Source organism: Catharus ustulatus, chromosome 26, assembly GCF_009819885.2.
Source record: "Catharus ustulatus isolate bCatUst1 chromosome 26, bCatUst1.pri.v2, whole genome shotgun sequence".
NCBI classification, from domain to species: Eukaryota; Metazoa; Chordata; class Aves; order Passeriformes; family Turdidae; genus Catharus; species Catharus ustulatus.
The window spans coordinates 3,906,203-3,933,708 of NC_046246.1; the positions used below are offsets into that span (position 1 = coordinate 3,906,203).

Consider the following 27,506-nt stretch of genomic DNA (forward strand, 5'->3'; position numbering starts at 1 on the left):
GCTCCCCGGGCAGGAGCAGCGGCCCCGCTCCGAGATTAAACCCCTTTCGGCCCTGCTCGCACGGCCAGGGTAGGGGACAAGTGGGCAGCACCAGCAGTGGGAGGAACACAGCTCCAGGCTCTGCAGGGGCACCGGGAGGCAGGGACATGTCCTTGTCCACCACGTGGCCAGCCTGCTCCAGGCATCCCGCAGAGTGCCCGGCTCTGGGTGTGTGCATGAACAAAGTTAGTTTTCTGCGGGCAGCACCCATCAGAGATGCCTGGTTTGGGGATGATGTCATCGCAGGCCGGGAGATCCCCTGCTACTCATTCTCCCTCACCTACCAGGCAAACAGGTCTACCGAAATCCCAGCCCTTTCCCTTGGAATTGCATTCCCCTGACTCGGATGGGGAGCTCCTCAGCAGACAGGGTGGCCCCACTCTGTCATGCTGCAGGGGTAGCCCTACCCCCCAAATCACCCTAAAGTCATCATCCTCCTACAGCCTCCAGTCTTGCACCCTCTCACCTGGCTCAGACAGAGCAGAGGCTTCCTGAAACTCACAGTCAGAACTCACCTGTCAGCTGACTTCCCACCAGGGAATGCTGCATGGCCAAGCCTCAGCTCTGGGAGCTGGGCATCCCAGGAGGATGGCACAGAGTGCAATGTCCAGCAAACTCACAAAGCCAGGATATGCCCTGGGATGGGATAGGGGAACAGACCCACTCACATTGTTGCATGTCTGAGCCTCCAAGGGGCTGCAAACAGCCCCCCAGCCCTGTATTTCCATGGCACACAAGGGATCTGGCAGAGCAGGACTGGAGCCACTCCATGACATGTTCTGAGGGTGACTATGTGTGGCTTCCAAAGACTCTTTGCCTGTGGGTCCCACAGCATCACCTGGAGCAGATGAGCATCTCAAGGCTCTGGGACAGCCTGGTGCTGGATCCAGCCCCATCCATGGTCCCTCTCCCCACAGTGGGGTCAGTCTGGAGCAGGGGGCATGGTGAGGAAGAGGCAACCAGGGGTGTACAGGGCCTGTGGCCGTGCTCCAACAGTGCAACATGAGAGGGCTCATGAATGCCATGCCAGCCCAAGTCGATGGGCTTATATAAGCAGAGATTGATCAATCACTCTGCTGCAGGCAGAGCCCCGCTCTGTTGGGGTTCCTGGGTCCAGCCCCGCCATTCCCATGGTGCTGGGAACAGCTGCCCTCCCTGAGTTGATGGAAAATCCGATGAGCTCATGATGAGCACAGCACCCAGCCCTGGCTGCTGCATGCCCCAGCACTCCCTGTGCTCCTCAGCCCTGCAGCATGGGGTGCAGCACTGCCATGGCTCTGTTGGGTCAGTCTGGGCAGGGGGCTCCACCCCGAGGCCCAACACCTGGCTCTGACACCGATTGTAGGGACCCAAAGGGGCCTGCACCCCCAAGTCAAAGGATAACTACAGCCACAGCTCAGCCCTGCCCAGCAGGAGCTGACACTGTGCGAGTCTGGGAGCAAACAGGGATAAGGATGGCAAACAAACCCCACCAGCACCTCTGAGCAAAGTACCATGTGGGACACCCCATCCCACCCATTTCCACCTGCTCCCTATCCCTGTGCTCCCACCTCTCTCCTCAGCCCCAGGACTTTGCCCCAGGCTCCTCCCAACCTGCTGCTCTGTGACATGCTGCCTGCAAGGGCTGGTCTGAATCCCTGTCCCCAAAACACTCCAGTTGACTCCCATTAGCCGTGGGCAATGACCCGACAGGATCCTGGGGACAAGTGTCTGTCCCTGTGTCCTGTCCTGAGGTGGATGGATGCAATAGGTACCCATCACCGGCAGCATGTCAGGATAACAACCAGACCCCCAGCATCTTGCCATGGGGCTACACCACGGCCCATGGCAAATCCTGGCTGCTGCAGGACAATCCCCTGTGGGTGTCTGACAAATGGGCTAGCAATGGGCTGAGCCACAGCAGGCTGTGCCCTGCCCTGCCACAGCTCGTGCCTGCTCTGTAATTATCCCAAGCCGCATCTGTAATTAGTGTCCTGATGTCATGGGGTCAGGCCTGGGCAGCCCCACGTGCTCCCCGCCACCCCCACCTTGGCCTCCGGCCTCAGGGCTGGAGGAGATCACAGTCTTCCAACACCATCCGGAGGAGTTCCTGCCCAGCTCCGGCTCCCCGCCAGCACTGCTGCCGGAATCACATCCCAGTGCCGTTCCACAGCCCCCGAGCTGCTGCAAGGTTGGATCTGTCCCTCGGGTCAGCGCAGCGTTTGGTCATTCCAGCCACTGCATCTCTGCCCCCTTCCCTGCAACATCCTGCCCACTCCCTGGATCCTGCCTGGGAAGGAGAAGGGCCAGCCCCTGCCCTCCCGAGCCTCCCAGGGCTGCCAGTCACCTGCTCCCTCGGCACAGGGAATGTGCTGGAGCAGCCCAGCAGCTATAAATAGAGCGGGAGGCGCAGGCATGTGTGGTCGCAGCACACAGCGGGTCCGGGCGGCCGCTGCCCCATGGCCGGTGTGGGGCACAGGCAGGATGTGGGGCTGCAGCAGCGCCTCAGGGTGGGACAGCGATGGGAAGAGGGTGAAAACACTGAGCAGGACAAGCACAGCGTGGAGAGAGGATGGAGGGGAGATCCCACACAACTTCCACGGAGCACCAGCACTTTATTGCAGGGCAGAGAAGCACCACACTGCCCACAGCACATGGAGTATCTCACAACCCTTTCCCTCTGCCAGCACCTCGCGGCCACCGCTGCCACTAACACCCGCGTAAGGGCCGGGCCGTGCCGGTGACACTGAACTGTGCGCTCAGCACCTCCGATGGCGCCCGCGTCTTCTGGCCAGGCTGCTGCCCACCAGCAAAGAGGGTAAAGGTGCCGGGCTCCAGGCGCCAGTCCTGCACCCAGACCGCTCGCTGCTCTGCCAGCACCTGGAAAGACAGCTTGGCCTCCTGGCCAGCCAGCACAGCCACACGGCGGAAAGCCACCAGCTGCCAGCGGGGCACCGGCACGGATGACTGCTCCCAGCGCAGGTACAGCTGCACCACCTGGGCAGAGGGATGGGAGTCAGCACAGTGGGACTCCACAGCAGGGAGTCGGGCACATCTGTACCCTGTACAGCCAGCTCAGTGCAGAGCTGTGCAGAGCTCAGAGAGCTGTGCCCACCTCCTCGCTGTCCCACAGCCCCGTGTTCTCCAGCACCACAGACACAGAGAGGTTGGCACAGATGGGAATCACTGGGGGGCTCAGCACCAGGTCCCGATAGCGGAAGGTGGTGTAGGACAGCCCATACCCAAAAGGGTAGAGCGGGGCCTCGTGCCCATAGTATCGGTATGTCCGTCCCTCCATGGTGTAGTTCTCCATCGGTGGCACCTGTGGGACAAGGGGCCAGTGGAACAGAGCAGGGCTGGGCAGGCACAGGCAAGAACCAGCCCTGCATCCCACAGCTGCTCCAGCCACCAAGGCAGGGAACGGCTAAGGGTGTGACCACCAGCCTGGCCTTACCTGGTGCATGCCTGCAGGCCAGGTGGCTGGGAGCCGGCCAGCCGGGCTGGCCCCCGCCTCACCCAGCAGGACCCTGGCAATGGCCAGGCCGGTGGCCTGGGCAGGGAAGAAGCAGGCCAGGATGGCCCCCACACTGTCATGTGCCTGTGCCCAGCTCACATCCAGGGGCCCCGCGTTGAATAGCAGCAGAATGACGGGACGCCCAGCAGCTGTAGGGAGGTGCCTGTCACTGAGAGCCCTGTAGTGGCACTGCTGGGACGGCCCTGGGGTGTCCCATGGATGGGGAACACCTGGGCGGGTTGAGGTCCCACAGAGCCCCTACCTGCCTGCACAGCATCCTGCAGCAGTTCCAGTTGGTGCCCCGGCAGGGACAGGTCACTCCGGTCTTTTGCTTCTGTCTCCACATCTATCCCTGGGTGGGGACAGCCAAGGGAGAGCCCCTTACACCCCTGTGGGCAGACAGGGCAGAGGGGCACTGACCGCCTCAAAGGAAGCTCATGGGCACCTCCTCTCCCCCAGATCACTCCCCTTCCCCTGGCAGTGCCCACCCAGTGCCCTCCCACTCCCACCTACCTGTCCCCAGGCAGACCAGCACCACATCAGCTGCCTCCACCACCCTCACCAGCTCTGCCCGTGAGTACTGCTGGCACCGTGGCTCCCTGCAGCCCGCTGTGAAGCTGACATTGGCTCCAAGCATCTCCAGCCCCCTCCTGCACCAGGGGAGAGCAGAGGATACAGGGGCAGCTGTGTCCAGGGTCAGGCACAATGGCACAGCCCTCTTGCCCTGGCCACCAGCCAAGGGCCAAGAAGCTCCAGCAGCAGCCCTGGATAGTGCCCCGAAGAGGGAAACAGTGACCAGGAGAAGGGGACATGAGGTGGGACCATGCTGTCTCACCGGGGAGTGTAGATGTACTGAGGCTCTGGCACTGGTGCATAGTCCCCAAACAGTACCCGGGGATTGTCAGCAAAGGGACCCACAACCTGCAGAGGGCAGATGGGTGAGGGTGGGCACCAGCAGCCCTGTGACACCTGTGTGCCATGGGTGTGGAGCCAGCATATCACCCTGCCCACCACATTGCAGGGGCTCACCGCGAGGTGCTGGCCGGACAGGTCCCGGGCCCGCAAGGGCAGTGTCCCCCGCACATTCTTCAGCAGCACAAAGCTCTTGACAGCAGCTTCCAGTGAGAGGTTGCGGTGCTCAGGGCTCTGCACCACACTCAGGTCCAGGGAGCTGTAGGGGTTCATGTCTGGGGGGTCAAACTCCCCCAGCCGCATCCGTGTGTAGAAGAGGGGCCGGACTCGGTCACGTAGCATCTGTAGAGATCCCGACCCAAACAGCTCAGTTGTGCTTGGCAGGGACAGCCCAGGCTCTCTGCTCACACCCCTGGTCCCACTCCCCTCAGCTCACCTGCAGCGTGATGTTGCCCATGGCCAGAGCCTGGGGGATGTGCATGAAGACGTTGTTCCTCATGCCATAGGAGAGCTCCAGGTTGCATCCAGCATTCACCGAGGCTGCCACACCAGGGAGAAGGGAGAACTCCCATCATGGCTACGCGATGCCTGGGGGCTGACCCCATGCCCAGCCCGTGAGCTCACCAATCGCTGTCTCCAGGAAGCTGTGTGTGTAGTGGTGCCCCAGCATGATGAGCTCCACAGCCCCTTCGTCGCTCACCACATACCCATCAAACCCCCACTCGCCACGCAGGATGTCCGTCAGCAGTTTCTTGTTGGCACAGGCGGGAACGCCATTGATCCTGTTGGAGAGGGGATGGGGCAGCCAGAACAGCGGGGCGCTGGCCATGCCCAGGGCAGCCCGGCCCTCGTGGCCACGCTCCACACCTGTTGTAGCTGCACATGAAGCTGTAGGAGCCAGCACGCACACACTCCTGGAACTGGGGCAGGAAGGTCATGCGCCAGTCCCGCTCCAGCACCTGCAAGCACCACGGCAGAGTGGGGTCAGCACCTGGAGTGTCCCTTGCCCTCTTAACACCCCCTGCCCCGCTGTGCTCACCTTGGCATCAAAGCTTAGCCTGGAGACGGGGATGTTCTCAGGGCCTCCGTGCACACTGAAGTGTTTGCAGCCAGCGCTGGCCTTGACATAACGGGGGTGCTGGCCCTGCAGCCCCTGCACAAAGCTGCGGGCCAGCTCCCCACTCAGGAATGGGTCCTCCCCATAGGTCTCCTGTCCGGGGCACAGGTGAGTCACCTCTGGGAGCCCCGGCCCCACATCCCCACATCTCAGCAAGCCATGGCCATATCCAACTGGTCAGCCACAGTCCTTTGTGGCCCAATCCCAGCGAGGGATCACCCGCCCAAGCTGGCACCTGGTTCCTCCCCCACAGTGGGTGCCTCATGATGTTCAGGACAGGGCTGAAGCAGCTGAGCCCGGTGTGGTCACTGTAGCGGCCGGCAGCAGCAAAGCTGTTGTGCTTTGCTCTCACCTCGGTGGCCGTGGCGTTGGCCACACGGTAGATGAGCTCGGGGCTGTGGGGACAGCACAGGGGTGTCAGGGCGGCGTAGGCAAGGCGAGACCTGTCTCACAAGGTCTCATCCCACATCCCCGGTTCCCGGTGCTGGTACCTAAAGGCGGCTGCAAGCCCCAACGCCTGCGGGAAAGCCGTGGCCCATCCGGGTGCCTCGCTGTCGCCCCGCAGACACTCCGTGTTCCAGTTGTAGGGCGCGATGCCCAACCTCGGGATGGGGGGCGCGGGACCGTTCCCCATCGCTCCCCCCCTCGCTACCTGCAGGGCAGCGGCGCTGAGCGGGGAGATCCGCGGGGCCCCCGAGGGGGTCCCACCGCCCCCTCACCTGCAGCACCAGCTCGGCGGGGCTCAGCCGGCCCAGCAGGTCGTCGAGGCGGCGGTGCCAGGGCAGCGAGGGGTCCCAGAAAGGGAAGGGGGGCGGCTGAGTCCGGACCGCCCCCGCGCCCAGCGCCGCGCTCAGCACCAGGACCCGCAGACCCAGCGCCGCTGCTGGGAGAGCCCCGCGCAGCACGGCACGGCTCGGCCCCCGCGATCCGCGCGGCATGGCCCGGCCAGGCTCCCGGGATCTGCACAGCATGACTCGGCCCGGCCCGGCCCAGCCCCGGCGCTGCGAAGCCCCCGCGGTGGGCGCGGCGGGGCGGAGCGCGCTGCAGTTTGTCCTGAGCTCACCGAACGGGGCGGAGCGCGCTAGGACGGGTCGGGTATAGGGGGCCCGGAGTTCTGCCGGGTCCCTGCCGTCCTCCGGGCCGATTTGCGAGATTCACCCCGTGCACCGCGGTCTGTATTCGAGGGGCGGCGAGCCCCGAGCCCCGCGCAGCCCGGCCCCGCCGTGGGGACAGGTCGCGGCGTTTCGGTTCCACCCGTCTCTCGGAGCATCTCCCGTGTGCGGGCGTGAACAGGCAGAGCCGCCCGGCGCCGTCAGACCGGCTCTCGGTGCCGTCGGCTGCAGCGGGGCCGGGCAGCAGTAACGGCTCCACCCGGGAGGGATCTCCGTGTGCTCACCCGCTGGGTCTTATGGCTGGACACGGGTACCGTATGTGCCACTCGTGCCCTCCAGCTCAGCACGGAGGGACACTGCGGTGACCAGGGACACAGTATTCTTACAATGAATATTAGGGAAAGATTCTTCCCCCAGAGGATGCTGGGCACCGATCAGGCTCCCCAGCCTGGGAATGGTCACAGCTCCAAGGCTGCCACAGCTCCAGGAGCGTTTGGACAATGCTTTCAGAAACATGATGAGATTGTTGGAGTGTCCTTTGCAGGGCTAGGAGCTGGACTCCATGATCCTTGTGTTTTAGGATTCATGGTCCCAGAGCGTTCTAGAATTCAGTGATCTCCATCGGTCACCAGCACAATGGAGCCACTGTGGCAGAGAGCACGAGGTAGTAGTTGGGACTCTGAGCAGGAGAGGACCTGGCACTGCAGAGCTGGTGACGGGGAGCACAGACATCCATCCCATCAGCTCACTGGCACAATGGAGGTGCTGCTGGCAGCCCCCCAGCCCGGGACGACCACACCACGCCCCAGTGCCAGGCCCGGTGCCTCGCAGCTGGCGGTGTCCTGGGGATGCAGCCATGTAAGGCAATGCCAGCAGGTCACCGCAGCCCGGCTGGTCCCCACGCTCCTGCTCGGCCGTGACAGCGAGCCAGCTCCCAGCTGCTGGATTCCTGAGCAGCCAGCACGAGTGGGGGAGTCTCCCTGTGCCCAGAGCATGCCTTGCCCCCAGCACACCACCCCAACCGGGTCAAGGCTCAGCATTCACTCAGTGACAAGTCTGGGAGAGGGACATAATGGGATAAATAAATAAACAACAGGAGATTAAATAAATAAGTAACCAACGCCAGGCACAGTCTGTCTGGGAGCAGAACTTGGTGCACTGGGGTGCATGCTGGCTTGGGGAGCATTAAGGTAGGCTGGGTTATTCCAGAGAATATTCCCTGCAGTTCCTGCAGCCCCAAGCCAGGCTGGTTTCCATGACACCTTTGCCCTGTTTTTGCAGGGCCATTTGCAGGCCTCACAGGGTGGAAACCTGCTTGTGTTCCACACTGAGCTGCAGTCTAAAGCCCTGAGCCTGCCCAATCCTGCCAGCACAGGGCTTGCTTCATCCACCCACAGACACCAGCTGCCCTTTCCCCAGGAATCAGCCTCTGCTAAGCCCCTGGAGATGGGCAAGGAAGGCACAGAAACAATCTCCCCAGGGTCTGGCCCTGGCAGAGCTCAAGGAGTGTTCACACAATGCTCTCAGGCATATGGTGGGATTGTTGGGGTGCCCTGTGCAGGATCAGGAGCTGGACTGGATCTTTGTGGGTTGCTTCCAGCTCAAGATATTCCGAGTCTACTCCGTTTCCAAGGTGGCAGTGTGGGACCAAGGTGGGAGCAGGAGCCCAGCCCAGGTACACCGGGAAAGGCCCTTTCCCACGGCGAGACCCTTGCTCTGCCGACGGCTCACGAGGAGTTATTGACCCGGCAACACCAGCCGGGGCTGGGGGGTAACGGGGACGCCCGCAGGAAACCGACAGCACCGGGACCGACTGTAGGGAGCAGCACGGGGACACCATTCCGTCACCCGCCGGGCAGGGGCCGCACGGTGCCGGCGGACAGCCGGGGATTTGAGGCCGGGGCAGCGGCGGTGCCGGGCCGGGCCCAGCGCGGCCTCGACGGCGGCACCGCCACAGTTGCGGCGGGCGGTAGCGCCCCCTGGCGGCGACCGCGGCCGTCACCTGACCCCACTACACGCCGGGATTGGTCGGTGCCTGGCGATCACGTGATGCGAGACAGGCGCACCATGTGGGCGCGCGATGCACTCAGGGATTTGTAGTTCAGCCGGTCGGGCGGGGTACGGACGGCGGCGCGGCGGGGACTACGTGTCCCGTGGTGCCCCGCGGCGCCCCGGGGTCCCTTGGTGCCCCGCGGCGGACGGAGCGGCCGGGCCGGGCCGGGCGGACACGATGTCGCGGCAGGGCGGGCGCGGCACCGAGAGCAAGAAAATGGTAACGGCGGGGTCAGCGCGGCGAGCGCATGGCGTGGGGCACCCGGGGAACCGGCCGGGGGCGGCGGTGTTCGGGCCCAGCCCGCAGCGCCCGGTGCGGCGGGGCCGGGCAGCCGTCAGCGGCACCGGGCGCTCTCGTTTATGGGAAGTTCGCACCCAGAACGCTTCCCTGGCCTGTCTCGCTTCCCCTCTCCAGCACATTCCGCGTTATCAGCCCGGCTGTATCGGGAACTGAGAGATGGAGCCCAAAGCTCCAGAGCTGAGCTCGAATGCTGGGTGAAACCAGGTCGAATTCATTATTTTTTAATGCAAAATAAGTAATAAAAAAATAAAACCTGGGATTTTTTTTCCCTCTTTGGCCGCGAGGAGGGGCTGAGTCGGGCTTAGCTGCTTCCTCCTGCCTCTCCACGCCCCAGGGGATTCTTTTCTAGGGATTCAGCTCCTTAAATTCAACGATTATGTGAAGAATTGTGTTCATTTACTGGAGTTCTGACACTTCCATAGCCATTGATGCATAATGTGAAGACTGTACACTGCTCTGCTGTGTCAAATAATAAAAATACTGGGAAAGCTTTGGGCACTTCAATTCCATCAGATGTTCAATTCCATCAGATGAGCTGAAAACTAAAGAAAAATTGTCCAAATCTGAATTTGGGAGTTTGCCTTATTGTAACAGCTTAAGTTGCATTTAATAACAGTATCTCAGCAATAAGTGAGATCAGCTCTGGGTGTGTTGGGGCTGATGGTGGCAGGTGACACTGCCATGGCCTCACATGGTGACAGCACCTCTGGCTGGGGACAGCTGGATTCCCTCCATCCATCCCCATCCCCATCCCCTCTCCACCTCTATCTTTACTAAAACAACTGAAACCCTCAAAACCAGCACTACCTGTTCTGCATGTCTGTTAAATTCTCTGCCAAGTCTCTGACTCCAGCTGAGCCAAAGGAACTTCCACCTTGTCCTTCTGGTGATGTGAATTGCCCAACCTTTAGTTTTCCGAGAGGAAAGCAAATTTTTAAATAAAACCCTCAAAGAGTGTGTCAGTTCTTTAGATCCAAAGTGGAGCAATAGCTCCAGCCAGCCTGGCTGTTTTTTTCTTACCTGAAGCCCTAAAGTTCATCCCATTCCACTCCCTGCCTGAGCAGGGACACCTCCCACTATCCCGGGTTGTTCCAAACCCCATCCAGCCTGGCCTTGGACACTTCCAGGGAAGCAGGGACAGCCGCAGCTTCTCTGGGCACCCTGTTCCAGGGCCTCACCACCCTCACAGGGAAGATTTTTTTTCCTAATCCAGGAACAAGACAAGGTGGAATTCCTTGTGTCCTCTACAAACCCAATTTCTATTTGTTTGGGGGTGTTTCCTCTGTGTGTTTGCTGTGGCTTTGTGTGAACTTATGGTGATCTGTGTTGTCACTTAACTCTGATCTTGTCTCTTTTCCCTCCCTGCCTGCTGCTGCTTTCATTCTCTAGTATTGGTATTTGCCATTCATTTCACCTTCTGCCTCTCTGCAGCTCATGGTAGGTGACAGATCCCAGGTCAGCCCCTGTGATCCCTCTGCATGCCAAAACTGACAGCAGAAACCAATGCTGGGGGTTTGTTTGTTCCCCAAGACACTTCCTTTTGCAGAGTTTTGTTCTGCAGCCTGTAATGACCTCATTAATCACTGGTCTGGCTTAATGGCTCCCAAAAATGCTCTTTGTCATCATTTAAGTGTGAGGTTTGAAGGTGGTGGATGGGAGAGGAGAACTTTTCCTTTTTTTCACAAATTTTCTGCAAATCTGACAATTGTGCAAAGAAAACATGAATGACTTTGGTCCTGGCCAGTCCCAGAGTGGATGTGCACAGCACCTGAGTGCTGAGCTGGCCTGGGTTTGTCCTTCCTGAGCCTATTCTGGGTCTGAGGAGATGATTTCAATCTGTGAGCAAATTCTGTGCCTGGACAACTTTCTAGGACCAGATGAGTCCTTTTTCTTGGTACAGAATTTCGTAAATCTCTGACTGGAGGAGCATTTTGAGCCTGTTGGAAGGACCAGAGCTGGAGCCTAATGGGCACTGCCTGCTTGTAATATGTTCGTGAAACAGAGGGAAGAGTTTGAGTCAGATCTCAACTCTAGGCCAGTGGTGGAGGTAAATTCAAGGCCCTGGCACCTCCAGCTAATCCCAAAATCCCAGAATGGTTTGGGTTGAAAGGAATCTTAAAACTCATCTAGTTCCTTGCCAAGGGCAGGGGCACCTTCCAGTAGACCAGATTCCTCCAAGCCCTGCTCCGAGGAGAATGAAGTTGTTGCCAGAATTGGATCTGGGATCTCTCCTTGTTAAGCACCAGATTCCTTTGAGACAGCAGGTCCCCGTTCCCCTCTCCGTGCCGAGGGCGGCGCTGGACACAGAGGCAGCAGAGCCTGGGTGGGTTCTGTTGGGTGAATCCCTTTTCCTGTGTGCAGAACTCAGAGCTGTTCACACTGACCTACGGTGCCCTGGTGACCCAGCTCTGCAAGGACTACGAGAACGACGATGATGTCAACAAGCAGCTGGACAAAATGTGAGTGGACCTGCCGTGCCAGAGCTGTGTGGGAGCTGGGATCACAGCAGGATCACATCCCTGTGTGCTGCTCCAGGAGCAAAATCCTGGCAGGCTGAGACATTTCTCAGATTAGACTTTAATAAATATCTGTTGTCTTTCTAAAGATGTTGCTCTGGTCCTTTCACAGGGGTTACAACATCGGTGTCCGGCTCATCGAGGACTTCCTGGCCCGTTCCAATGTTGGAAGATGCCACGATTTCCGTGAAACTGCTGATGTTATTGCAAAGGTAAATGTCCAAGCACAGCTTTGTCAGATTTTTGGGGGGTTTTGCATGTGAGGTTGGAATATTTGCTACTCACAGGACTGTTCTGAGAGTTTGATGAAGATTTTGGGGTGGGAAAAAAAACAAACTTCAGCGCAAGTACTGCTGGCTGGTGGGAACTGGAAGAAAGACACGATATTTTCAAACCCCTTGAGTAATTCTACAAAGATCAAAGCTGTGCTGTTGCCTCACCTGTTCTTGTTCCTCCTGTCTGCCACAACAGATTGCATTTAAGATGTACCTGGGCATCACTCCAAGCATCACCAACTGGAGTCCTGGGGGCGACGAGTTCTCCCTGATCTTAGAAAACAACCCCCTGGTGGACTTTGTGGAGCTCCCTGACAACCACTCAACCCTCATCTACTCCAACCTGCTCTGTGGGGTGCTGCGAGGTGCCCTGGAAATGGTGAGCCACAACTCTCTTCCCTTGGGATGAGTGTATGGATAGGCAGGTATCAGGAGATACTGGAATTCTGGTCCAGGTTTGTGACTTCTGGATTTCCTTTGGATTTGAAATGCATTCCCAGGGGAAGCGCAGAGCTGCAGGAGGAGCACTTGGCTGCTGTCATGTGTGGCAGAGGAGGTGCCTGAGCCCCTTCAACTCATGACCTAAGTTCAAGCACTTTCATCTCCCTGAGTTTGTATGAAGCTCCAAAATCCTCACTCTGCAGCTGCTGTGAGCCTTAGCTGGGAATTGGTTGGGACAAGAGAACAGCTGTGTCTCAAATTTAGGATTGTGTAGAACACTATATGTCATGTCACGCCCTTAGAGCCCTTAAGCTGATGCTCTGGGATCATTCAGTCCCTGGAGAAGCTGCTGTGAAGAGGGAGTTACCAGCTGCTCTCTGTTCCCTCACTTAGGTGCAGATGGCTGTCGATGTGAAGTTTGTCCAGGACACGCTGAAGGGCGACAGCGTCACAGAAATCCGGATGAAGTTCATCAGGAGGATTGAAGACAACCTTCCAGCTGGGGAAGAGTGAGCCACAGCCCCATCTCCGTGGGGACTGGAGGGACCAGCTGGGTTTGGCCATTAGCTTTCCTCACAAATCCACAGGGATCTCCTGCCCCTGCACACTCAGACTGACTCACTGACTGTCTCAGATGTTATTTTCTTCTACTTTCACTTCCATCCTCTGTAGAAGACAGTTGTCTGGTTGATGTTTATTTCCCAGGTTCATTCTGAAGCTTTTTCATCAGGTGCTGTCCTTTTCCCTTCCCCTGGAGGCTTCCTATGCTCAGTTTCCAATTGTGACCTGGGTTGTGTGAGAACAACTGCTCAGACTCCAGGAGAGCTCCAGTCTCTTTGCATCTGCATTGGTGTTGGATGGCCAGAATTGGAGACCAAGCTACAAGAGCCCACTGATTTCCTGCTAAACCCTGTCCTTCCTTAAATGAGGTGTTAAAAATCCATTTGGAGATGTGTGTAGTGTTTCTGTAGATCAAACTGGCTTCCTGCACTTGGTTCTGAAATCACTGGCAAATGCAGGGTTGATCCAAAGGGGTGACTGGGGAGAGCTGTTGGAGTGCTGGGACCAGGGTGAGGGCTGCTCTGCTCAAGGGGCTGTGGCACACAGAAATCTGGGAGTCCCATGGCCTTTCCAGAAGCCTCAACACTCCCCTCTCGGGAGGGGATGAGATCAAACTCCAGTGGAGCAGTAGGAACTATTTTACATGGAGAAGGAGTGGGGTAAAATGGCATTGGTGGTCCACAGTGGGCACAGCCCAGGGCTGCATGGGGAGTCATGGAATGAGAACCACACTCAGGCTGAGGCCTGGGAGGTGTTAAAGACATTTCAGGCTCTGTTCTGCTTTTGGGGGATGTAAAGGCTGCATGGTGTGAAGGCAATGTTCTCACTGGTGTTCAGGCTACAGCAGAATTTCCCAGCTATTTGGCATGTGGCACTTTCTGCTCTGAAAAATTAATACATAAAGAAATATTAGATAACAAAAAGCAAGAGATTGGAACATCAGCTTCCTCTGCCACCCAGAGCCAGAGAACACAGTCAGGCCTTGGAGTCCCAAATCACTTTACATAGCATGAAGGCACAGCCCCTTGAGGTCTTTGTGAGCTCCACAATTTGTGTTGGTTGATGCCCGAATGTGAGGTGAGAGGGAGCAGCCCACTGCTTGCTGCTGTTTCTTGGCTTTTCTGGAGGAATGTTGGGTCATCTGGCACTGGATGGCTCGCCCTGTCCTTTTTTTGGCCCCTAAGAGTCCCTTTGGATGCCCTGGGTGACATGTGCCCTGCGAAGGGACAATGAGTGGCTGTAAGAGCAGTCAGAGGTGTGGTGGTGGCCCAGCAGTGGCAGGTGGGTGTTGGTGGCAGAGGTGCCACATGGTTACATTGCAGAGCTCAAAACCATCCCTTTTTTCTCATTGTTGACCATTCCAAGTCACTTTAAAGCTGCATTTTAGAAGCAATTGCATTAAAAGAACCGCCGTGTCAATCCTTTGGTCTCCTCTTGCCTATGTTCTGGTGGTGGGTGCTGGTGGGGAGTGGCAGCAGGGGCCCAACCCCTGAGGCTGGCAAGGTGACAGTGGTGACAAGGTGCCCAGGGCTGGCAGGGTGACGGCAGCACTGCACCAAGAATTCCTGGCTGCTGGCAGGCCTGGGAGCTGCTGCCTGGAGGAACCTGCCCAGACGGAGGGACTGAGGGCAGACACTCAGTGCGGCTGTCTTGGGCTCTGTGAATCCACTGTGTGCTCGGTGCTGGGACTCTGTTGCCAGCCCAAAGCAGCTGCTGCAGAGCCAAGACTCTCTGTGGGCATTTGCAGTGGCAAAAAATCACCTGGAGAGGCATCTGAGCCTCCTCTGCTGCCAGCACTGTGCTGTTCCATGGCATCAGCCGTGTAGTGCAGCTGCCAGGAGCGGGGAGACAAGGAACAGCAGCGGCTGCTCTCCAGGAGCAGTTCATGCCTCTCTTTCTTGTGTAAGTGCTCCCCAGGAGCCCTGCTGTGGTGGGATCTCTGCTCCATGCTCACAGGCATTCCCTGCTCTGGGGTCACCCTGCAGTCACGCTCCATCCCGAGCGCCCAGGGCTGTGTCCAACCTCTACCAGTCCCGAGGATGGGGAAGTGGCAGCTTTTGCAATAGAGTTTTTTTTCTCTTGAGCTGGCGTGCACCACGTGCTGCCGGCCTGGCCAGGAGCAGGAGCCAGCCAGGGCGGCCCCAAACAGCCCCAGCACGCACCCGGCTCCTGAGGCTGTGTCCCAGAGGGTCTGGGGAGAGTGAGATCCCTTGTCCTCACCCCTGCAGAGAGTGAATCCCGGACTCCTGCTCCCAGTCCCTTGGGAATTGCAGTAATTTGCTGGGGCGACAGGGTCAAAACCAGCCCAGACCTTCTGGAAGAACAAAAAGCAGAAATTGCATTAAGTAAATTAAAACTGTCTACTACTGAGCAGCTCGCTGCAGACCAGGGAGAATATGCAAAAAGCTCTGTTTGAAACCTACTAAATATTACCATGTGCTGTTTATAGGAAACAAATGGGGAAAGGCATCTGCATCAATAAACCCCAACGTGGCTGGGCTTGGACTGAAGCCTTTCCACGGCTCTGGGTTATTGAATACCCGTCGCTTTCATGTGGTGCCAGCCCTGACCCCTGACACATACCGCGGAGGGGAAAGTTGACTTGTGGGAATAATAGACATTCCTGGTGAGCGATTTAACCTGGCAGGAAAAGAGGCGACTTCCAGCCTCTCACATCCCTGCGTGATATTGGAGATGACAATAGCAACAAGTCAAGGAGGGGGGGACGTGGGACATGGGGTGGGAGCGGTGCGGGAGAGCGATGCTGTGGGATCCTGGGGCCTGGGGTGAGCCCCCCATCCAGTCCTGTGCCCTCACCAGCACCCCACGGTGGCATTGGCCACAACACCGTGTCCCAACCACATCCCAGGCTCTCACAGAAGCAGGCTGCAAGAACTCTGGTTGGTGGAGTGCCTGCAGAGGTGGGACTCCTGCAGGAAAAGTGGGACATTGGCTGGTGTCCTGATGGAGCATGCTGCCAGGAGCTGAAAGTCAATGTGTGACTCACAGGGTCCAGGGTGAGGGTTTAAACCAGTTTATGTCCTCAGTGGGAGGACAACCTGGCCAGTGTTGGAAAACCTGGGCAACCTGGCTGCTGCTCCTGGCTGGTGGAGAGCCCGAGCCACACTCCCCCCTCTTGCACCAGTCATGAGCCAGGTGGTCCTTTCTCTACTGTCCAGTGGGAAGCAGAGCTCCCAGCCCCGCTCCTGTCACCCAAAACAGCGTGAGTGACATCCCTGGGCACTGTCCAGACTCCAGAATCCAGCACTAGCTGAAGGGGCAGGGATGGTGCCAGGATGGGATCCTGGATGGGACAAGAGAATCTCTCTGGGAAAGAAGTGTTTCCGGGCTGGTGTCCTCATTGCTGGGGCAGCTCCCACAGCTTTCAGCCAGATGTGCTTGGCCAGGGCACTCACAGAGGCCGTGCAGAGGATGTCTCACCCACAAGGGCTTGTGCACCGGCTATGGGGCTTGTTGGCAGGGTTGGCACGGTGCCCCCAAGCAGCCGAGGTGTGGGTGGAGGCAGCAGGGCAGGAGGGTACCAGCCCCTCAGGGGGCTCTGGCCCCATGTCCCTAAGCACCTGCCACATCCAGCTGTGGCATATTCAGGGTGTGGGTACCACTCAGGTGCAGATCCAGCACCCCTCCATGCCCAGCTGTGGCCAGCCTGTCTGAGCATCTCCCCGCGCTTGGCACTGCACAGGCACCAAATCCATGAGAACCTGTTCTCTGGCTGATAATGATCGGGCGAGTTTGGGTATCTGGATGTTTTATAACCCTTCCCGGGCCCCTGGGCCGGCTGCAACACGTGTTTGGCTACCCTGGAAGCGCAGGCAGCTGACAAAATCCTCTCGCAAGGCACGGCCGCGCTGCACCCCCCTGGCCTGACCCAAACGCAGCTTCCAAAGCTGGGAATGCCTCTGGCAGCAGCGCCGGGTCAGGGCAGCCCTTTGGCGATGCTCCTTGGCATCCGCCCTCGCACAGCATCCCTTGCCAGGGCGAGGAAGAGGAGGAGATGTCTGCAGTTCCTCCCTCGGGTCAGGGGACACAGGAGCAGCCCCGCTCGGAGCTGAGCCACATTCTGGTGGCGTTTGGTATTTGGGGTGACGGGAAGGAAGCTCCATTGTTCCTCTTTTATTGTTTTGTGTTTCCTAAGCGGGATCGGCGCTCTCCTCCCACGCTCTGCCCGGCTGCGGAGCGGATCCAGCCCTGTGAAAGCCAAGGCTGTGCCGGAGGCGGCTGCTGAGTGCTGGGCAAGGGAAATGCGGGAGGATCGTCCTTGCTGCAGCACGGACAGGCCACCAGAAACACGTGCAGGGATGGCGAGTGGCCGCGGCAGGGACACGGCTCATCTCAGTGCCAGGTCCGTGCTCCCGGTGCTCCTGGTGCTCCGTTCCCCTGTGTAGCCATTTGGGGAGCAGCAGCTGAGAAGGGGCGATCCAGCCGCAGGGAGGGGAGGGTGACATCGGCCACGCCACCACTGCCAGCCCCATGGCATGACCCAGTGAGGACGCCGGTGTTCTCCCAGGATGGGACAGTCCAGTCCCCCACAACCCCAAACCCCGATAATTCAAACCACAGCACCGCTGTCCTACCCGCAGCACCTCCATCCCCTGTGGATGCTGCCGGTGGTGCAGGATGTGACACAGGGACACAGCGTCCTGTGTGACTGGATCCTCCCAAAATTCTGCTGGAGTGCCTGTGGGGTGGGAACAGCTCAAGCTCCGGCTTTGCACCATAAACACCAAAGCCGTGAGCTCACCGGACCCTCGGAACCGCAGGGCAGCAGGGCAGCGCTGCTCCAGCCTTCCTGAATTTCCACAGGAATATTTCAATTTTCCCAGCTGCAGCCAGGACTCCAAGAGCCCAGCATGGTGGGTTTGCCCAGAGGCATCTGATGGTGCTGAGCAGTCTCGGCCCACAACGAGAGCCAGAAACAGGCAGGAATTTCGATGAGAAATGTTTGTTTTCTTTTAAAATAGTTTTAATTGTGGCTTCCGAGTAAGGGAGCCTCCGGAACGGTCGCTCTTTCCCTGAGCCTGTGGTGAATGAGGGATTTGGGGTTGAATTGCTGGCAAAAGCAGGTTTGATATTATTTTATCATTCTATTTCTTATGTTGTAGATAAATCACACCAAGAAAAATAGGATTAAAAACAGTCTACAGTGATTTAGGTGGAAATGGGGAGAGAAAAAGGAAGGGAGGAAAAAGTCAGGAATGCAAGGGGGTAAGGGACACTCCCAAGCTGAGTCACCAGGCACAGAGAGGATCCCCTTACTAAATTTAGCCTCAGATTGGATCAGTGGATTAAGTCTAAGGGATTTACCAACACTTAATCATAACAATACCTCATTAACACAGCAATAGCAGCACTTGATCAATTGAATAATTTAACTCATACAAAATGACTCAAATGTGATTTTCTATAACCATCACTCTAATTAAATTATAAATTTAAAGTAGCAACATCCATAACGTGCACACACATGGACATAAAGAGCCTGGACAAAGGAAGAGACCTGTGAGAAACTCCCCTGGAGTTCAGCAAAATACTCACATGGATGTATCTCCTCAGTGGTGAAGGGTAGAGCCCTGGGGGTGGGTGATATCAGCCCAGGTCCTGTGGGTATCACAGATGGGATGAGCTCCAGGAGGAATTGTGCTCTGAGGGAGATCCTGGCACAGCTGCTGCAGCCCAGGAGAGTTCCAAGGGTGTCACTCAGGACCGCTGGTTGCAGGGTTGTGAGGTGACAGATTTCAGGCATCAGTGAATTCCCATCCCAGCCACAATCCCAATTGGTAGCTATGGGAATTTTCTTCGAAGTGTCCAATAACTAAAATATGATTCCACTCGGGCTGTTTTTTGAGCAGAAAAATAATGTCTTGAGGCTGTTTGTGAGGGAAAACAGGAGCTCCTGAGAGACCAGGCATTCTGGGACCAGAGCAAGTTTCTGATAAGCTCAAGGGGAGCCACCTGCGCAGAAAACATTAATTAAAGTGGAGACCTAATGAGCCAAGCTGTCCCTGGCAGCAGGGACAATCCAAATCCCCCAACCCTGATCCCATCCCCAACCCCATCCTGTCCCTGCCAAGGCAAGTGGCTCACCACAAGCAGGACTGAACCAGATGCCTCAATGACCAGGGATGGCTGCAGTCAAGACTTCCAAACAGTTCAGTTAATAGAGAAACGAGAAAACAAATTGAAAATTTAAAACCAATCCCCTCCCTGAATGAAGCAAAGCCCCAGACGTTCCTTGCAGCCCCAGGATCCCGTTGGCTTCTCCCTGCCCGTCACACAGACACAGGAGCTGACTCGGGGAAAGCGCCTGCCAGAACAATGTCTCTTTTTACAGCAAAAAAATATTGATTTTATTTTAATTGGTGCTAGCGCTGACATCCAAGAGCTCAGGGAGAAGTTGCCAGGCACTGGGCTGGCTCTGCCCTGGGCTGTGGCTCCTTGTCCTGTCCCATGGCAGGCACAGAGCCCCCCACGGCTGCCCGCGTGCCCCGGCTGGAGCCAGCGGCTGCCCGGGGCTGGGACCAGCATTGTGGCCTCTTGCCCAAGCTCTCGGCCAGGGCTGTCACTGCTCCCCAGGCCCCGCAGCGCCGAGCCATTGCTGGGAAGGCTCTTGAGCAAGATGCCACCGAGGAGCTGGAGGGTGTTCCCTGCCAAGGGGAGAAATTTAGCGGCTTCCTTGAGCATGGAACACTGAAATGACCTGGTGGGACCTCTGCCTGCCTCGTGCTGAGGAGCCTGGAGGGCACAGAAAGGCAACGGGGCTGTCCTGGCCTCTTACATCCCCCCAGCGTCCTGCACTCCCACATCCCCTGAACTCCCGTATCCCTTTACTGCAGGGTTCAGCATCCCTCTGTCCCACACTCCTGCACCCTCCAGGGCTCAGCATCCCTCTGTCCCACACTCCTGCACCCCCCAGGGTTCAGCATCCCTCTGTCCCACACTCCTGCATCCCTTTACTCCAGGGTTCAGCATCCCTCTGTCCCACACTCCTGCACCCCCAGGGTTCAGCATCCCTCTGTCCCACACTCCTGCATCCCTTTACTCCAGGGTTCAGCATCCCTCTGTCCCACACTCCTGCACCCCCAGGGTTCAGCATCCCTCTGTCCCACACTCCTGCATCCCTTTACTCCAGGGTTCAGCATCCCTCTGTCCCACACTCCTGCACCCCCAGGGTTCAGCATCCCTCTGTCCCACACTCCTGCACCCCCAGGGTTCAGCATCCCTCTGTCCCACACTCCTGCATCCCTTTACTGCAGGGCTCAGCATCCCTCTGTCCCACACTCCTGCATCCCTTTACTCCAGGGTTCAACATCCCTCTGATCCACACTCCTGCACCCCTCAGGGTTCAGCATCCCTCTGTCCTACACTCCTGCACCCCTCAGGGTTCAGCATCCCTCTGTCCCACACTCCTGCACCCCCAGGCTCCCCCATCCTGGCTGGGCAGGGCACAGAGCTCTGTGCTGGGGGTGCTGGCTGGCCAGGAGCCGGGGAACCGAGCGTTAACCGGGACAGGCGGGCCGGGGAGCGCAGCCCCAGGAATGAGGAAGCCGGAGCTGGTACCGTAGTGGAAAGGGCTTGGCACGGGCTGTGGAAAATGGAGGCCTAGAGAAATGTGACAGCAGGCTGGCCTGGCCGGCAGTACCACACAGGCGTAGTTAAGCCTTCAAGCCTGCCATTGTTCTCCCCTAATTATTCCCACTCCCTGAGTATTACACCCCATAATTCAGGAAAGCTGAGTAATGGAAGAAACAACAGCAATTTTAATCTCTCAGTACCGGTGGTCTCCACCAAAAAAATGCTTTCAAGAGCTCTGCGGTTGCGACTTCCTCGGTTTGGTGGGCAGTGCAGGGGAGGGGGAGCACGGCCACCGGCCTGCGGGGGCTTGACTGAAACCAGGGGTGAGCAGACCAGCAGGGATGGGACCAGGACCTTGCTCCAGGTGATGGGAGGTGATGGGAGAGGAACATGCTGGGAGCATCCCCACCAAGTACCTCGTGAGCCCCACGCTGGGAGCTGGGCTGGCATTGGGGTGATTCCAGCTGTCCCCTGCACGGGGGGACCTGGTGTCCTCTCACTGCTGACACTGTATCTTCTGTACTTGGCTAAACCACACAGAAATGGGCATCAGCTTTTGGTCAAAACATGTTTTCCTTCCTGGGAACTGGCTTTCAGGAAAGGAAATTCCGAACTGCCTAGAAATGCTCTTGCTTTTTGACAAAAGCCACTGCGGGTTTGTTCCCTAAGGAGCAAGCTCTTAGTAAACACATTCCCATTTCTGCAAGGAGCAAGAGCAGGAGTCAGCACTGGCAGCACCAGGGTGCTCTGGAGGCTCCCACATGGGCAGGAGGGACCCCCAGCCCTGCCTGTGCCCCTCTGCCCATCCCAGCACCCCTGGACAAGTCCAAGCACCTGCACTGTCTTGCCAACCCTTTTCTCACTGTGGCTCTGAGCATGAGTAATGTGATTGGTGGGTCAAAATGAGCCTTTGTCTCCTTTAGCATCACCTGCTCGTCAGTTCTTGGGGAGCAGGAAGAGGAGGATGGGCAGCAGTGCCCACAGTGGAGCCAGAACAAATACACTGAGCTGGAACCAGGCATCTCTGGGGAACAACTTAAGGTGTTTGCCAGCCTTCACCTATCCTTCCATCTCTCCCTCCTTACTGCTCTGAGATGCAGTAAAAGCACCAAAATAAGCTCAGGTGTGCCCTGCCCCAGCTTCCTGTAGGCACAACTCTCACCTGTTGTAAACTACCACGACCATCTTCCCTCGTCTTGGAAGTTTTGGCAATGGCAATGCTCACTGAAATGGTGATGTCACAGAGCCAGGGACCTGACACACTGAGGAGCCCATCAGAGTGCAGGGATTGCACAGGAGCCGAGGGGTCAAAGCCTCCCAAAGCCTCTCAAAGGTTTTGAGACAAGTTCAGCATCACCTCTCAGCAGCTGCTCTAAAGTTTGGCTGCAGGGTGCTCAGGTCTCTATTACATTTAGCAAAGCAATGAGAGGTCACATCCCTCACCCCAGGTGCAAGCTGGGGCGATGGCCCTGCCACCCTGGGAGCCTCATGACAAACCACCAACCCCTAGGGGACCAATCACCCCACTGCCACCCCTTAGGGCTGACCCTGACACACAGCTCGACCTGCCGTGTCCCTTGGCACATCCCCCAGCCCCTGAGGTGACCGAGCAGGGCAGGGGGGGTGGGATGGGGTGGCCAAAGGTGACGGTGGCGGTGGGCGCTGCGTCTGTGTGGTCTGAGCCATCTGGATGCACTTACAGCAATACTGCAGCAATTGCGGAAAGATCAAAACTCTTCGGGCCAACCTTGATTCCCGGTGCATTTTTTGCATTTTTGAGGACTCGAGTCTATAACCTGACAGCGGGAGGGGTGTTGCCTGCACAGCCCTGGAGCCCTCTGCACAGTGCTGCCAGATTCTGGGAGTGATGCCTGGGCTGCCCTGGCAGTGCTGCGAGATCCCTGGTGTGACCATGAGGAAATGGGGCTGGGTTCTTTGTCAGCACCCAGCACTCAGAGCAGGCACTGTTTCTGCTGGGGGGCCAAATCCCTGAGCAGAACAAATGACACTCACATCTGGCCTAGGGAACAACAGATCCCATCCATTCCCACCACTCTCCTGGGGCTTTCCATCCCCTTTTCGAAGCTCATATGGGGAAACTTGTCCAGCACCCAACATGGGGCATAAAGGGTTTGAGATTGTGGCAGCTTTGGTTGGTTTATGCTGTGCTGCTGTTACCTCACTGCTGTGCCTGGGAACATCCTGGTGACAGCCACGGTTGGGAGTGGCAATGGCACTGGTGCTGTACTGGAGCTCCACTGTCACCTCTGAAACAGAGCATCCCCTGCAGCCCGTGATGAACACCACGGTGAGGCAGGCTGTGTCCCTGTGTCCCTGCAGCACTGTGGCAGCATGGCCCTGAACAGCAGCTCCTCTGAGAGGTGGCAGCCCTGCTAATTAATCATGAGCTCAGCCTTTATGACCCTCCAGCACAATGGGGAGGGCACAGGGGTGTCAGAGAGGGCACAGGGGGGTCAGAGAGGGCACAGGGGGGTCAGAGAGGGCACGGGGTGTCAGAAGGGACACAGGGGTGTCAGAAGGGACACGGGAGAGTCAGAGGGGGCACAGGAGAGGCAGGTCCTGCTCCCATGCCAGTCCTGCCCATGCTGACTGACTGGCTCAGTCATTAGTGGGAGTGGGGCCGTTTGGCTTCTCCCTTCTCCTTCTGGAAAGGGGCCACTTACTGTTTTACAACTAAAATAACAAATTATTTCATAGGGGCTGGAGCTGCTGGGAACTCTTGGGCCATGGTGCTGCACTGGGGCAGGCATAGGCCCCCGGGCCCCCTCTCCTGAGCTGGCACAAGCCATGTCCCAGGGTCCCCAGAATGGGCCCATGTGGAGCACACAGCTCCCACCAGCATGGGAAAGGGGGCACGAGGGTGAGAATGAGAAAAGGGAGCAGCAGGGCAATATCTGACATGACCTCATGATTGCCTGTCCCTGGTGATGCTCATCCCTCCACGGGGACACCATCCCTGGTGGTGCCCAGGGACCCTCAGCCCTGCATTCATCTCTCCAGGGGGAACAGGCTCCATGCAATGCATGGCATCTGCATCCTGTGGCAATGTCACCTCCCAAGCACTTGGCTTCCTCTGGGAAAGGGATGCTGAACTGTGCCCCAGCTTCCTCTCCCGGGGAAGGCGATGGGAACCAGCCCTGGTGCCCGCTCCCTGCCCTCCCCTCTGGAGCTGCTCACGCACAGTCTGGCCCTGCAGACGGATCTCAGGGTGCCACAGGATGCAGCACCCGCCAAACAGGGCCCCCCACGCCCCCTCCCCAGGGTGACCTGCTGACAGCCCCAACAATAGTGCAGCTGAAAACCCCTACAGCCACACATGCCCTTCCCTGTCCGTGCCCACCGTGGCCCCAGTGCCAGCCTGGTGCTGGGGGATGGATGGGGGCTGGAGGAGCTGAGCTGGGGGTGCCAGAAACCTGGAGCCTGCCAGGACCTGGGCTGATGTCTCTGCTTTGCCAGCCTGACCTCCTCAGAGAATGACCCTCATAAAATGAAGCAGCAGCTGTTTGGTGGATAATAAAATGTTTTGGGGTTTTTTTTCTGTTTTACAACTAGTTTACTGCCTAAACGTTTCAGCAGCTTGGCAGAGCACCAGGGCAGCAAACTTCCTCTATGTGCTCTGGGCAGCTCCTAGACAGGCTGCAGGACCCTGCCCTCATCCCATGGGATGGGTTCCCAGTAGCCACCCCAGCCACCAGTGCAGGAACGGCACTGGGAGGGAGGATACAAACTGGGAGGATGACAGCAGCTGGGCAAGCCTGCTCCTGACAGCCCCTTTCTTGCACCACCTCCTTTCAGAGACAGCTGGATGCTGTAGGGTCACCCTGGCTCCGAATTGGAGCAGCCCCCAGGACCCAGGGACTCCATTCATCCACCAGCTCTGGGGGCAGATTTACTAGCTCATAGCCAGGGGTGTTTATGGTGGGCTGGAATGTGCGTCCCCAGCACGTGATGAATTTACAACGTGCCAACGAGTGGATTTATTCCAACCCCACTGTCAGTGAATTAATCACAGCAGCCACGGGAAGGCTGGAGGTGCAGGTGGGGAGAGATGCCCAGAGAGGGGGGTGATGGTGGCACATGGGGGCATCACAGGGATGTTGTGTTGAGCTACGATGAGCTCTGGGGCTGCTGCATCCCCTCCAGTGCTCCTGGGAAGGGCCAGCAGCCTCCAGAGCTGCCCTGGGGAGAGATTTAAACTTCAGCTTCCAAATCCACGTGCCATTTCCAAAGAGAGGTCTGGGGGCCACCAGCTACCACCTGGACTGGTGCTCTGCAGACAAGGGAGCCCTGGAAACCGTAGGTGAGTGCAGTTTTTCCATGCATATGTATATAGGAGCAGAGTCAGCTGCCAAAGTAAATACAACCCTTCCCTTTCCAAAAATGTCCTCCAGGAATTGTAAAGGATCCTAGAGCGAGAATTCTGTCTCAGATCCTTTTTGCTTTCTATTGGGGGAGTGTATGAACTCGCCTCGATTCAGCCCGAGCAAAGGCAACGTGAGAGTGTTTTTTTATGGCGTGCACCAAAGGTGCTGGGAGCCGGAGCCACCATGTGTACCCCGGGCAGGGCTCACACAGGAAAACAATCCCAGTAAAGAGCTTTACAGCCACCGAGGAATGTGGAACCTCCACCAGCCCGGCCGAGCCTTGCAAAGCTAATTGCTTTGGGATTTGCTCTTTGGGGGGGTTGAGTCTCCATGGTTGCTGCCTCAAAGGGTCCCAGCTGCCCTTGCGGTTCATTAGGATGCTGAGCGGGGAACTGGAGATGCTTTTAGGAGGCTGCAGCGGTGGTGGGGTAAGGGAAGGAGCCCTGCGGTTCCCAGCTGCAGCCCTGCCTTCTCCCATTACAGCCGGGGACCCTTCCTGCCCCGGCGGGGTCCGCGATGGGAGCTGGGCGAGGCAGCGCTCCCTGACCCCAGCAGGGACCATTCCCTTCAGTGTGACCCATCCCGGGCTGATTCCTCAGGAACAAACACAGGGATGTTTTTTGAGGCCCGTGCATGCTGGTGTCTCCCAGGCTGCAGTGCTGATAGTGGCGTGGTGCTGCACCCGCAGCCCGTCCCCCCAGGCCCCGGCTGCTCGCGTGTTTTCTTAACTGATCTTTTCTTGCTCATTTAAGTGACTTTGGAAAATGGGATTTTGGCTCTTAAATCGTTCAGGGGCTTTTGAAAATTTGACTCTAAATACTTTCCGAAGTGCATTTGTATGAAGTAATTCTCTCCAACCTCCCACAGTGGTAGTCAGATTGCATTTAATCCATCACTGAATGTTCCCGAAGGCTGGGGTCTGGCACCATGCTCCACACGGAGCCGTGGCTCGCCCCGCTCTGTGCCGACACCGCCTATCCCTGCCCGGTGTCCTCCTGTCTCACCTGCATGTCACTCCTGGCACTGTCAGGACGATGTCTCCAGCCTCTTGCCTGCCCTTGTCACCTCATGCCAGCACCCTGAGCAGGCACAGCATTGCAGACACAGCTCGGCATTGCCAGCCCAGCTCCTGGCCCCCTCCCACCCCCATGGCACATTTTCCCACTGAGCACCAAGGGCTGGTTTTCTGAGCACAATTATCCATCTTTGTGGAAACATGGAAACGATATTCCAATGCACGGGGCTGATTAGATTATGTCCGTGACCCACTGAAATTAAGTTAAGGCATTTTTCAGCCCTAGATTGAATTATGTCTCCTCCCTCTCTCTTGCTCTTCCTGTGTGGAGCAGCTGGTTGGCTGGGACAGGGATTTTGGGAGGCAGTGAGCCTGGGACCCTGAGGTGCAGCAGTGCCCAGGGCTGCTGTGGCACTGGAGCTCTCAGTGGTTCAAGTGTGGGCCTGGCAGGGCCAGCGCAGTGCTGGGGACACCGTGGAGCCCTGGCACAGCAGTGGGTGCAGAGCTGCCAGGAGATACAGGCAGCAAAGCCACTAAATCCCACTCTAAGCCTGGCTTCCCTCTCCCACTGGGAACGAGAGCCATCAGCGGTGGCTCAGCACAGTGCTCAGAGGTATCAGTTGTTTAGCTCAAATAAATAAATTTTAAGTAGGATGAGTTATTCAGGCTTATTTCCCTGGGTGAGTTGGGATGTTGTTCTCTTTCCTTGCTCAGCACGAGGAGCTGATATTGTTGTGGCCTCGGGCTGCGAGATGTGAGCTTACACTTGGATATCTTTTGGGTTGGAATACAGTTAATTGCATAGTAATTTCCCCAACAGCTGGTACAGAGCTGGGTTTTGCCTTTAGTATAAGAATATTGATAACACACTGATGGGTCAAGTGTTGCTTGGAAATGTTTATTCAAGTTCTGCATATTTTTCAGTTCCTTGCTCTCTGCCAGTGAGCAGGTGCACCAGCACCTAAACCAGAGGATCGGGCAGCTCTGTCAGAAGCAGCTGTAACTCCACAAGATATAAAAGAAAAGAAAGAACCCAGAGAGGAGTTAGAAGACCCCAGAGTAAAAATGACCATTGGTGGACGGCAGGAAGAAGCCTGTGCATGGCCAGGAGTGGCACAGCACAGCCAAGGTGGCATGGGCAGGGTGCCATGGCTGCACCCCAGGCTCCATCCTGGTGAAGGGACAGGCTGGGGAGGAACCAGCCAGCCCAGGAGCGATGACAGGCAGCAGAGGCCAGCACGGAGCAAGCCTGCAGCCGATGGTTTGTTCTGTGGGACAGAGGAAGGTCTGTGCTGGCAAATGAGTCTCTGAGCAGAGGAAATGCTTTGCCAGTGAGAGCTCTAGTTAAAACAGGCTGGTTCATTTCTGCAGGAGCTGTCGTGCCAATGGAGGCCCCTCCATGCCCTGCCCTGTGCCCGGGTGCTCCAGGTGGAATAAGGGTGTGGGCAGGAGAGCTGATACTGTTGAACACTGTGCTCTTGGTGCTGAGGTGGTGGCAGAGCAGTCGGGCTGTGGTCCCCGAGCACAGCCACCATGTGCCGTGGTTCAGTCGGGCTCAGCCCTGGATCAGCCCTGGGGCTGCTCTGAGCTGCTCACCGTGGCCTGCAGTGGGGACTGTAGTAAAGGACCTGCGGGTGGACCCCCAGCCCTGCCGCTCGGGGCAAGGAGGGGACGCCAGCCCCGTCCGCCCGCGC

General features: G+C 57.7%; 2 protein-coding genes across 3 annotated transcripts; one reads left to right on the forward strand and one right to left on the reverse strand.

Annotated features, from left to right (window-relative positions):
- Nucleotides 1-2,615: 2,615 nt before the first annotated feature.
- Nucleotides 2,616-6,515, reverse strand: LOC117007450 (beta-xylosidase/alpha-L-arabinofuranosidase 2-like). The gene is made up of 14 exons (XM_033080653.1): nucleotides 6,281-6,515; nucleotides 6,053-6,213; nucleotides 5,797-5,956; nucleotides 5,484-5,654; nucleotides 5,312-5,403; nucleotides 5,069-5,226; nucleotides 4,881-4,984; nucleotides 4,562-4,786; nucleotides 4,368-4,453; nucleotides 4,046-4,182; nucleotides 3,795-3,884; nucleotides 3,473-3,681; nucleotides 3,134-3,340; nucleotides 2,616-3,015 (listed from the first exon to the last, which is right to left on the reverse strand). The coding sequence occupies exons 1-14, from the start codon at nucleotides 6,497-6,499 to the stop codon at nucleotides 2,728-2,730; spliced, it is 2,307 nt and encodes a 768-aa protein (XP_032936544.1). The 5' UTR covers nucleotides 6,500-6,515; the 3' UTR covers nucleotides 2,616-2,727.
- A 2,344-nt stretch (nucleotides 6,516-8,859) lies between these two features.
- TRAPPC3 (trafficking protein particle complex subunit 3) lies at nucleotides 8,860-14,238 on the forward strand. 2 transcript variants are annotated; one of them, XM_033080969.2, is made up of 6 exons: nucleotides 8,860-8,945; nucleotides 10,416-10,463; nucleotides 11,388-11,485; nucleotides 11,655-11,754; nucleotides 12,014-12,196; nucleotides 12,652-14,238. In XM_033080969.2, the coding sequence occupies exons 1-6, from the start codon at nucleotides 8,904-8,906 to the stop codon at nucleotides 12,769-12,771; spliced, it is 591 nt and encodes a 196-aa protein (XP_032936860.1). In that variant the 5' UTR covers nucleotides 8,860-8,903; the 3' UTR covers nucleotides 12,772-14,238. The 2 variants fall into 2 exon arrangements, with proteins under 2 accessions (XP_032936860.1, XP_032936861.1); XM_033080970.2 differs by lacking the exon at nucleotides 10,416-10,463.
- Nucleotides 14,239-27,506: the final 13,268 nt, after the last annotated feature.